The 12,693-nt window shown below is 50.4% G+C and overlaps 1 protein-coding gene across 4 annotated transcripts in view; it reads left to right on the top strand.

Moving 5' to 3' along the window:
• Positions 1-6,236: 6,236 nt before the first annotated feature.
• The window catches only part of LOC116944705 (uncharacterized), a 53,973-nt gene continuing 47,516 nt past the window's right edge, over positions 6,237-12,693 (top strand). The window contains exons 1-2 of one of the 4 annotated variants that reach the window (XM_076068381.1): positions 6,237-6,778; positions 9,177-10,958. In XM_076068381.1, the coding sequence (XP_075924496.1) occupies positions 9,349-10,958 (1,610 nt within the window). In that variant the 5' untranslated portion in view covers positions 6,237-6,778; positions 9,177-9,348. Of the gene's footprint in view, positions 6,809-8,413; positions 10,959-12,693 lie in introns of all 4 variants that reach the window. The other 3 variants (XM_076068379.1, XM_076068380.1, XM_076068378.1) reach the window with 3 other exon arrangements.

Below are 12,693 nucleotides of genomic sequence, written 5' to 3'. Positions count from 1 at the left end.
CCCATGCCTTCCAATCACTCCAGCCAAGGTGCCAGCATCATGACATACTCGGGCATTAAATTCACCCAACAGGATGACGCTATCCTGAAGGGCCACTGTAGCTTGCACCTGTGACAGGTCATAGAAAGCATCCCTTCACTGATGTTCATCTTCGGTGGGGGCATAAGTAGCCACCACCATTACTCCTCGCCTCGGATTGATGGGAAGGCCAGCCCACAGCTTCCCACACACCTTACTACCACGCTCCCACACTCCCGTCGTTCTTTTGTACAAAAGAAGAGGCATCCCCTGTAGTTTGGCAGTCACCTGCCTCGAGTAGAGGACGTTCCATCCCTCATGGTGACTGGAGCCATAACCAGTCCACTGGACCTTCTGAATACCGCAGAGATCCAAGCGGTACCGGTCCAGCTCCTGACAAAGAAGTGGCAGCCTCTCCTCTGCAGTGAGCGTTCGAACATTATACGTGGCCAATTGCCATGAGGGGAATGGCCAATTGAAATTGGTCCTCCCCCCCATGGCGCTGCTCACCACAGCATTACCGTCACTCACACCAATACAATCGTGAAGACTCACACTAATATAAACATTCACTAACACTCGCACAAATACACACTCACTAACACTCTCAAGAATACACACATTACCACTCATGCTAATACACACACTCACTAACACTCAGACTAATACACGCACTCCCTAACACCCACTAACTTATACTGTAGATTAGTAAATCACACAGTAGCTTAGTCACTCACTCATTCACCCGCACAGTAGCTAAGTCAACTAGTCACTCATACAATATCTTACAGAAGCATAGCTACCTAGTCACTCACCCAGTCACTCGCACAGTAGCTTAATCACCCACTCACCCACTCACCCAGTCACTCACACCGGAGCTTAGTCACTCACGCAGTTACACAGTAGCTTAATCAATCACCTACCCAGTCACTCACACGGTATCTTAGTCACTCACCCAGTCACGAACACAGTCACTTAGTCACACACTCACCCAGTCACTCACATAGGAGCTTAGTCACTCACGCAGTTACTCACGCAGTAGCTTAATCAATCACTCACCCAGTCACACGGTATCTTAGTTACTCACCCAGTCACTAACACAGTCACTTTGTCACCCACTCACACTCACCCAGTCACTCACACAGGAGCTTAGTCACTCACGCAGTTACTCACACAGTAGCTTAATCAATCACTCACCCAGTCACTCACACGGTTTCTTAGTTACTCACCCAGCCACTCACAAAGTAGCTTAGTCACTTATCCAGTCACGCACCCTGTAGCTTCATCACTCGGCAAGTCACTCACACAGTAGCATAGTCACTCGCCCAGTCAATCACACAGTAGCTTAGTCACCCACTCACCCAGTCACTCACAGTAGCTTATTAAACTCACTCACCCAGTTACTCACATAGTAGCTTAGACACCTAGTCGCTAAAACAGTAGCTTAATCATTCACCCAGTCACTCACGCAGTAGCTTAGTCACCCACTCACCCATTCACTCACACAGTAGCTTAGTCACCCACTCACCCAGTCACACGGTATATTAACCACTCACCCAGTTACTCACGCAGTAGCTTAGTCAGCCAGTCACTCACGCAGTAGATTAGTCACCCACTCACCAATCCACTCATACACTAGCTATGTCCCTCACCCAGTCACTAACACAGTAGCTTAGTCACGCACTCACCCAGTCACTAACACAGTAGCTTAGTCACCCACTTACCCATTCACTCACACAGTAGCTTAGTCACTCACCCAGTTACTCGTACAGTAGCTTAGTCACCCACTCACGCATTCACTCACACAGTAGCTATATCACTCACCCAGTCACACAGTAGCTTAGTCACCCATTCACCCAGTCACTCTCACATGAAATTAGTCACTCAGTCACTCACACAGTAGCTTAGTCACCCACTCACCCAGTCATTCACACGGTAGCTTAGTCACTTACCCAGTCACTCAAGCAGTAGCTTAGTAACTCACTCACCCAGTCACTGACACAGTAGCTATGTCTCTCACCCAGTCACTCACACAGTAACTTAGTCACTCACTCAGTCACTCACACAGTAGGGTATTCACGCACTCAACCAGTCACTCAGTAGCTTATTCACTCACACAGTGACTCACGCAGTAGCTTAGTCACCCACTCACTCATTCAATCACACAGTAGATATGTCACTCAGTTGCTCACACAGCAGCTTTGTAACTCACTCACCCAGTCACTCACACAATAGTTTAGTCACTCATCCACTCACACAGTAGCTTAGTCACCTAGTTGCTCAAACAGTAGTTTAATCATGCACCCAGTCACTCACACAGGAGCTTAGTCACCCACTCACCCAGTTACTCACGCAGAAGCTTCGTCACCCACTCACCCAGTCACTTACACAATAGCTTAGTCACTCACCCAGTCAGTCAGACAATTGCGTAGTCACTCACACAGTCAATCACGCAGTAGCTTAGTCACCCAATCACTCACACAGTATCTTAGTTACTCACCCAGTCAATCACACAGTAGCTATGTTACCCAGACACTCACACAGTAGCTTAGTCACGCACTAACCCAGTCACTAACACAGTCACTAACACAGTAGCTTAGTCACGCACTCACCCAGTCACTCACACAGTAGCTTAATAGTCACCCACTTACAATAATTGTAATGAACCAGGGCATTGCTGCCAGAGTAGTTATCCCCACGTGGCTATAACTGCAGATTGTGCTAATTCTCGGGATGTGTGGTTTGTCGCTGATGCTTACCTGTCGGGCGATGTAATGCACGTATAGAGCCCTTACCGCTCCACTGCTGGATGAAGAAAGCCTCCCCACGCCTCTCACTGTGTTGCTTGACCATACTAAACCACGCCGGTCAACATGGATTGGGGAAGGACCGGAGATAATTGCAGTTAATAGGAAGCGACGTTTCTAATTCATTTTTGGTGATTGGTAAAATAGAACATGGAAATTAATTGCAATTGGTGGTAATTTAATGACGGCGGATTTTATTCGGCGGTAATGGTGATGAATTGGCGGCGATTGGAGGGGGGCGGGGATTGTTCGGCGGTGACCGCGCCACGCGCAATGCGCCGCTCTTCCCGGGAGCTGAGCAGTGGTTGGGCCTGGACAGGCACCACCGCAGTGCATGCCAGGTGCTACAGGCTGCTGCTCCTGCTGCTGTGGGGCTAAGGCAGTGCAGCTACTTCCATTGTTGTTATACAGTCTGTTCTCCAACAACGCAGTAGTTGCGTTCTTGAAGAACACCGCGTTGTGGAAATATCGCGTTATAATCTTATCTCTTCTATATATAAAATGGAAATTTGTGAATATCTATGTTCGAAATGTGTGGGGGCTAATGCCCCCCTCCCCACTCCCCATTAGGTGGGGGCTGATCTCCCTCTCCCTCACCACGAGCGGGGGGGGGGCGCCACGTCTACTTGGTGGGGGCTGATGCCCCCCCATTCACTCCCCATTAGGTGGGGGCCGATGCCCTCCCCCCACCCGCCATTGGGGGGGTCAATCATCTCCCCCTCCTCGCGCGTCCTAACCTCGCGAATTACGTAATATTGTTTAACTCGCCGCTCGCGGCTGCTAGAGTTAAATAATTATTTCTGCTAAGCCGTTGTGTCAACAAGCCAACGGCGCTCGGAATCAATTAATTAATCTTTGCGCGCTATGCTGGCGGCGCTGTCAGGCGGGCCTCTATTTAATTATTTATTTGTATGTGCGCGCGAGTCGTGCATATACTGATCAGGCGGGCCTCTATTTAATTATTTATACTGGTAGGAACGAAGTTGTAAACTGAGTGTACCAGCCTGCAATAGATTAATGTGTCCGTCCGTCCGTCCCCTTTCAATACTTTAACGAAGTGAAATCTCGTGCTGTTGGGTGTAAAATCAGCAATAGACAGCGCAGAGACTTGTCCTACCAGCCCACCCTGCAGGGACCTGTTATGTATGTGCGCGCGCGTCGTGCATATACTGATTAAAATCACCCACACACCGTCGTACGCCGATCACTGTCCCACCGCTCTTCACCCACACACACGCACCACGCGTCAAACATCAGTCTGTGCTAAGGGTTTATTCCCGGAGTGAATAGTGAACCCCTGTTTATGGCCCCCTCCAGCCAGCACCCTTCGCCCGGCGCCTAACCTCCTATCACCTAGCCGTCGCAGAGTGCGTCTCTCCCCCCAAGCTCGAGCTGACTGCGAGCTGGGCTGAATTGCCCCCCCCCGTACCTACTCACCTTTCCAGCTGCATGATGGGGGTTGGGGAAGATGCCCGCCTCAGAGACTTTGTCTGGACAATCGTTTTCAGCTGCACCCTGCAGGCGTCCCACGGACGCTGAGGGCGGCTGGTATTCTCCACCGTGCCAGAAGAACTCTGATCTAATTTTGCCCTCCTGCCCCCCCTTATGTTCCCAAAGCCCGTTGATCCCCAGGTCATATGATGTCATCCTGAGCATCCAATCGAATCCTCTTTCCAGCCGTTTTGAGCGCTCTGGCCGTTGGGGGGGGGGGGGTCGCGTTATCCCCCCCCTTCCCATTGTCTCTGTGCCTACGTTCCTCGCCGTTGGCTCATCGATAATCCCCTCGCTCCTTCCAACTTAAGTCAACTCTTATCTGCCTAGGGGTTTTTTCCCTCCCACCCCACTGTTTACCCTGCCGCTGGGTACTGGCTGAAGGTCCCATCCCCCCGTGTTGTGTATGCTTCATCGCGGCCGGCCTGTAAAGCTCTATGCCCCCTTTTTGGGGGGGCCGCCATGTAATCCGGTCTGGGGGGCTCAGCCAATTTCCTGGTCTGGGGAAACCGTGGAACGTCCCTGCTAGTGGGGTCCTCGGGTGAAAATCCATCGTACCAGGTGATCCCTCCTCGAGGCCCTATGGGGGTGCATGTGAGTGTTTAGTGGGGCGTGCGTGCGTTCGTGGGGGGGGGGGGGGGGTGCGAGGAGAAGGTAGCGCCGGCCGAGTTGCTCCGCTGCGGTGGCACCACATATGCAACAAAGTTGAAATTTTGCATGTGGGTAGCTTCCAGACTGTACAAAATGCAAAAAGTATAAAAAATAGACTTTTGCATTTTGGGGGGGGGGGAGGGGGGGCGCAATTATGGATATATTTTGCACGGCAAGTGAGCGGTGACGCCACATCTGTGATGTCACCCGCATGTGGCAGCATTAAGCAGTGTGCCTGCTGACGTTACACCACCCCCACCCTCCGCGTTGGCCGTGTATCCCGCACCTGCTAGTTATATACGCAGGGTCAAACAAGCATCCAGCAGCATCCCACCTTGTGCAATGCTTCGCCGAGGCAGCCATACGACCGCTTATTCCTACTCGCATGACGTAGTTCTGTTCACTCCAATCGCGTTATATCCAATTCGCGTCCGCGTTATAAAAAAAGGTGTTTCCTAAAATATTCATCGCGTTATATCCATATGAACGCGTTATGAAAACGCGTTGTAGGAGAACGGGCTGTACTCTGTACAGTTCTACTTCTGGGCTCCTTCCCGCCTTCACACACCCGCGCTGACCAGCCTGGTGAAGTATGGTCAACGAACCCTGTACAACCTCGCGCCACGTCTGTAGTCGCTTCGCATTGACAGTGGTGGTTGCTCATTAAATCGGTGTTCGTGTTAATTGTGTGTTTGTAATGGTAATCGTATGTTGTTTAGATGTGGCTGTGGTAATAGTGACAAGTTGATATTGGCGCTTCGCATCGCGTTCCTGGAGGTGGGGGGCTCCGGGGGAGGGGGTGAGCTGATCACGTGACACACACCACGCTCCCACAACAAAACGCGCCGTGAGCCCAACACGTGGCGAGCACCTGGACCACAGCCCACCCCCACAGCCCCCCCACAGCCCCCATCAGCCTTCTCCCCCCGCCCTGTGTGGATTGCACCAGGGGGAGGCCACGTGGAGATGCAGGGGACAGGGTTGGGGTTCGGGCAGCTCGGGGAGATCTCTAAGACCCCCTCCTCAAACTTGATTTGGTGCTTTCGTGACTGCAGGAATTACTCTTTGGTTCTTTTGGTAAAGTCACGTAGAAAGAAAAATAAATTAAATAATAGCATACGACGTTTCAGACACGGAGACACATAGACAGATACATAATCAGAGAGAGATAACACAGAGACACACAGAGAGAGACACACACATAGGCACACAGAGAAACAACGCCTCTGTGTCAAGGCCTTAAATAGAGATAGATAGAGGGGGGCAGAGAGAGAGAGGGGGGTTGAGAAATTAGTATGTCAATGAGAGATTTGGAGCTTTCGTGACTGCAGGAAATACTAGAGCGACAACACGAGGGGAGATACACAGCTACTCTCTCCTTAATCTCCTAGTGCAGCTCCATCTCCTCAGCTACTCTCTCTTGCTCTCTCTCCATCGCTCTCGCAACCTCCTCCCTCAACCTCCTGCACCTCTCCTCCCGTGACCCCCTTCCTCCCCCCTCTCTTCTCCATCCACCTCCTCCTCTCCACTCACAACGCACCCCACCTCCTCTCCCCACCACTCCACCCTCTTCCCTACCTCTCTCGTCCCGCCACCTCCTCTCCTGCATCTCTCCTCCCACCTCGATCATTCCATCCTCCCTCTCCCCTCTCGTCCAAACCACCCCTCCTCTCCTCCCCCTCCCTCCTCCCCGGTCGCTCTCTCCCTCACGCCTCTTCCAAGGAGATCCCTTGCTCTCCCCGCGTCTCCCCATTCTGCCTATCCCCGTCTCACCGGCGTTCCGCGCTCAACTCTTCACCTCGTGGGCTGTGGTGAGGTCAGCGTGCACACTGGAAGTGTAGGTGAGTGTGTAGGTTAGTGTGTGTGTGACTGTGGGGAGTAGTGGTTAGCGTGGTGCGATGTGCAAACATCTCCACGAGGGAGACAAATGCGGCCAGGCGTGGTGCTGAACACCCACCCTGTGTGCTATGCCGGCCTTCTTAGGTGCTCACTAACAGTACTTGCCCCAACAGTCTGATAAAGGTTATACGGGAGATCTTTGTATTGTCTAGTGTGGCTTAGTGCGAGTGTGACTGTGTGGGTGAGCTAGTTGTAGATACAATGGGAGGCTGATCGATGCCTCGAGGGATAGTTCCCAATTGGTCAACCATGTTATGTATGCCAATGATCTGGTGATTGCTGCTTACTCAGAGTTGGAGGCGCTAATGCTGAACCTGGAGCGTCCCACTAAGAGGTGGGGCCTTCTCATTAGCCCCACTTAAACCTGTTAGAGTGTCATCAAACAATCCAACCCCTCTACTCTCCATGAGTGATAGGGCAGTTGTGGAGAGAGTGGAGAAGTTGCCTTACCTAGGCGGTGTGCTTATGACCATCTCCGGTGTGGCAGCAGAGTTCTCACTCTGAATCAATCAAACGGCATTATCTTTTCACCAGCTGCGTAACGCTGTGTGGAGGTTTCTTTACTTGTCGCTCCACACGAAGCTGGAGATTACGTGGCAATGTCCCAGTGGGCACGTGAAGTGATTCATATTTTATTCGCTTGCGGGTACTAACTAGTTAGGATACCTCACAAAATGGACAATGGGTTACAATTTTGATGTTCATTATTCATACATATATTTCTCAGAACCATTTTGAGTCCTTCAAGGGGGTACATTCGGTTGAAACTAAATTTCAACAAGGGGAGTACAGAGTAGCCAAAAAAAGGTTGAGAACCACTGCTTCAAAGGAACATCTGTGTCGGTTTGAAAATTTCAGGCTGGCCTGCCCATGATTCATTCTTGATTTAATCAGACTGGATTGTGTGAGGAGCACATAGATCCTTAAAATACCTGGATACAGTCCCATCCGTGAGCTCTTCCTGCAGGCGAGGAAGCTGTGTTGGCTGGGTCATGTAGCTCACATGCCCAACCACTGCATGTTCTGTTTGGCCGGATAGACAAGGTTAAACGGGCATGGCACCGGCTGGAGAAGAGATGGACTGATACGGTACATGAGGATGTGGAGCTGAGTGGACTTTTCGATTAATGGTACCAGCTGTGCCACGAAAGGCCTATATGGAGTAGGCTTGTGATGGAATCCACTGGGCAGTTGGAGGCAGTCACCCTCCAACAACAGCGGAGGGCAGAGGAGCAATGCTCACAACAACTAGCAGAACGCCGGACGGCTGATACATAGCAAGTAGGCACAGTAGGGGCACAGGTGGTGCGTCTGTTTGGTGACCTAACAATGAGCTGTTGACAATTCACATGGCTTCAGAGTGCGCCTATATTGGCACAAGCGCTGTGGTGACGTCACCGCTGCTTAGTGTTGTTGTTGGTGAGCGTGAAGTCCATGTGTGCGCCTGGGTTTGGACTCCCACCAGGATCACTGTGTCCCTGTGGTCAGGTCGTGCGTGACTTTTCACTGTGCCTTCTGTTTTCTGTACCATGCCCACCCATCACCAGCCCCCACTTTGCCGTCACCCCTTAATATGACCCTCACTGGGGGTCGCCCTGACTCCACCAATAGCCTCAGCTGTGAACCACTGACTTCATAAGTGACCAGTTCAACACCAATCACATCAGCACCTCCACATACACACAGAAAAATACATTGGCTCCATCATCACTGCCAATATCATCATCACTGTCCATGCCAAAAACATCACCGCCATCACAATATCGTCAGCGTCACCACCATCATAAACATCACTGCCATCATCTCCAAGCTGGGAGAGCTGTAGCAGGACATTGTGACCCGTGGGTGAAGGATACAAACAGGACTTGACTGAGGAGGCCTTGTCTGTAATAGAGGAGTGGGCCAGGGGGGTGATACGGATGTTTACGCCGTGAATGAAGTCTCAGACTTGTTTGAAAACAGAGCCTACCTCTACCCTTAACCCAGGTTTAGGCCTAGCCTTTTAACTGCACACTAGAAATCTCTAACTCGAACCCTAAACTAAGCCTAACTCTACTTCTAACCCATGCCTGTCTCTCACACGCTCCCTAACAATACCTCTAACTCAGCCACAACCCTACCCCTAACCCAGGCCTGCCTTTCACCGTATCCCTACTAATAACGCTAACGCAGTCACAACCCTACCCCTAACCCACGCCTACCTCTCACCCTCTCCCAACCAATACCTCTAACGCAGCCACTACCCTCCCCAATTGTACCTCGACCTATCACCTTCCCCAAATGTCTAACTATTCCTCGTCTCTCCTCTAGGCTTACGATGCCTTTGTGCTGCAGCTAAACTCACCGGAACTCAACTGCGCACGGCCCTGCTCTCCCTGACCCTCCTTGCTCTCCTCCTGGCCAGGACCCAATATACTTTGGATCCCAGTCCACTTGGACGTCAACCCCCTTTACTAGCGGTGTGGGGGCCCAAGGCAGGGACATGGGGATTCCTCATTGGCTGGTGCTAGTGTTGTTGGGGTGCGTGGGGGTCACAATGAAATCAGACCGCGCTGGGGACCCCGCAGGGTCCCAGATCCCTTTGTCCTGGTCTGAAGGACCCAAGGGGTCCTGGGGTGGTAAAATAGCGGCCGTGGTGGAACACAACAACAAAAAGACCGTGTCCATTGAACTCTTAAGCAACAATAACAACAACCAGACTGTTTCTAGAAGGCTGTTAATGTACAACACAACTATGACCAGCAAGCCTATGCGCCATAAACGCTCAGCCCGCAAGAAGAACCAAAGTAATTTGTCTAGCAGACTCACGATCAACAACAAGCAGGTCGACACGCACAGGCTCGGGAGGACAGCCACGGGCAGTGACAAAAAAAGAAGAGCCAGGAACAACGGCACAACCAGCGCAACACGCACCACGACTACACACAGCCAAGGGACACCTGGCACCCATAACCAGAACTCTAAAACAACCACCACCAGCAGCCACAGCTCTAAAACACTCATACCCACAACCACCACCAACCACAACTCTAAAACACCCACCACCAACCACAACTCTAAAACACCCACAGCTACCACTACCAACCACAACTCTAAAAGACCCACCAAACACAACTCTAAAACCCCCATCACTACCAACCACAACACTAAAACTCCCACCACCACTAACCCTAAAACACCCACGACTACCAACCACAACTCTAAAACCCCCACAACTATCAACCACAACTCTAACCCACCGCCCACCACCTCCCACAACTCTAAAACACCCACAACCACCACCAACAGCCACAACTTTAAAACCACCACCAACCACAACTCTAAAACCCCCACCAACCACAACTCTAAAACCCCCACAACTATCAACCACAACTCTAACCCACCCCCCACCACCTCCCACAACTCTAAAACACCCACAACCACCATCAACAGCCACAACTCTAAAATCCCTACCACCACCAACCCCAACTCTAAAACACCTACCACCACCAACCACAACTCAAAAACACCCACAACCACCACCAACCACAACTCTAAAACACCCACCACTACAACAGTCAAGCACAAGGCACGCATAAACAAACCAGATGCAAACCCCAACAAGAAACACAACACTACCACACGCAGCAACAATAAAACTCGCATTAGCAACAACAACAAGAAACAAAGCACCACTCAAACAACCCTTAATAATGGCCGAACCACCACCACCACCACCAACAAGAACCACAAAAATGCCACCACCAACACTCACAGTAAAACTACCGCCACTGCTAGTCACAACCACCACGACCACCATCATAACCACCGCCATAACCACCATCACAGCACGGACAGGGTCATAACTGGTCCGAACCATCACTTTAATGGGTCTCAACGCAATAGGACCAGATCAGCACCATCATCCGCCTCATCATCCGTCGCAGCGGCATCGTCAGCAGAACCATCAGCAGAGCCGTGGAGAGGCGGGGGTGGGGGGCCCCAGGAGCGACGGGGGGCCCAGGACGAAAGGGCCGTGACCGCAATGACCCCCCAGGGTCAGAATGGCCGCCGGCGAGAGAGAACCCTCCATCCAGCCACGGTACTCGCGAGGTGCGTGGAGCATACAACATCATCAACATCAACAGTGTCATCATAAACTTCATCATCAACACTGCCATCAGCATCAACTCCATCATCAACACTGCCATCATCATCACTGCCATCGGCATCAATATCATCATCATCACCACCATCATCAACTTCATCATCAACACTGCCATCATCATCAATATTGCCATCAGCATCATCATCAACACTGCCATCAGCATCAACTTCATGTATATATGTATGTTTAACTTTTTTAGCACCGTACATAGCCAACCGTACGAATCAGAGGTGCGGGGGAAGGACAACAAACTCAACACAAAAATAATTTCTAAAGAAATGGGGTTTCCATCTATATTTAAAAGTGCATAGCTCTTTTGTCTTCCTAATATCAGAAGGTAGAGTGTTCAAGATGGCTGCAGAAGTGCATCTTAAAACGTGCGATGCAGTCACGCAGGCTTTGTTTTATGGTTAGCCAAAAGCCGCTGTGAGGATTACTGGAGTTCACGTGATTGTTTATGCTCCTTGACTCGATCAGCAAGGTATTATGGTTCATTTGTGGCAAGCACTTTGTGCATAACGAGTGCAACCTGATAATATATTCGTTTGGCAACCAGAAGCCATTTCAGCTCAGCGAGTACTGGACGGACATCGTCGGATTTTGAGTACCCATCACGACACGTGCCAAAGAATTTGTACATGCTGCAGCTTCGTAATGTTTATGCCAGACGTCCCGTAGAGTAGTGAGTTTCAATAATTGAGCTTTGTAGAGTCTATGCTACACACTACCGTGTTGGCTTTGTCACTATTCAATAGTGGTCGAATGTGTCGTTGAGTCCTGATATTAAAATTGCAGGACCTGACTATATTTTGCACGTGGTGATCAAACGACATATTCTGGTTGGGTATGTACCTTCAAACAGCAAAAAAGACCCTGGGTTTCAAACAGAAAGAGAACAAATAATAGATAACATCAGACACATGGCAAAGAATAAAGGAAATGAAACAACTGAAAGCTAAGCTACTGAACACAAAGTCACAGAGGCTCCAGGAACAGATCCGGTTGGCCTACAAGAGCAGAGACAAGGAGGTAAAGAGGAGCGCCAGGAGAGACACAAGGGCTTTTGTGAAGGATATGGCAAACAAAGCTGAAAGTTGCAGCCATTGGCGATATGGTTACTTTGAACAAGATCACTAAACGTTTGCGGCAAAAAAACAACCAATTAGCCCCTGTCAAGGACCAAAATGGAAATTATATCACTGCTGAGCATGAACAAGCATTAAGATGGGTCCAACATTTCCTAGAGGTACTCAACCATCATGATCCAGAACAACCGGCTAACCCTACAACAACTGGCAATGTCCTCAACATCAACATCAACTCACCTGACATGGCTGCGGTCAGAACCTCCATCAAAGCACTGAAGAATGGCAAGGCATCTGCCATAGACTCCATCTATGCTGAGATGTTAAAGGCAGACATTATCACTGCTACTAAAGTTCTAACTGATTTCTTCCAAAACTTCTGGGTCAAAGACATCATCCATGCGGACTGGTCCAGGGGCATCATTGTCAAAATACCCAAGAAAGGTGACCTCTCGAACTGTGACAACTGGCGAGGGATTACCCTACTGTCTATCCCAAGCAAGGTCTTTTGCAGAATCCTCCTCAAAAGGATGGGGTCAGCTATCGACACCACGCTTAGGCAAGAACAAGTAGTATTCAGAACCAGAAGAGGATG

Source organism: Petromyzon marinus, chromosome 21, assembly GCF_048934315.1.
Source record: "Petromyzon marinus isolate PM22_M1 ecotype Great Lakes invasive population chromosome 21, UKy_Petmar_22M1.pri1.0, whole genome shotgun sequence".
In the NCBI taxonomy this organism is placed as follows: Eukaryota; Metazoa; Chordata; class Hyperoartia; order Petromyzontiformes; family Petromyzontidae; genus Petromyzon; species Petromyzon marinus.
Note: the sequence above shows the minus strand (reverse complement) of the source record. Positions and strands in the feature narration are given on the sequence as shown.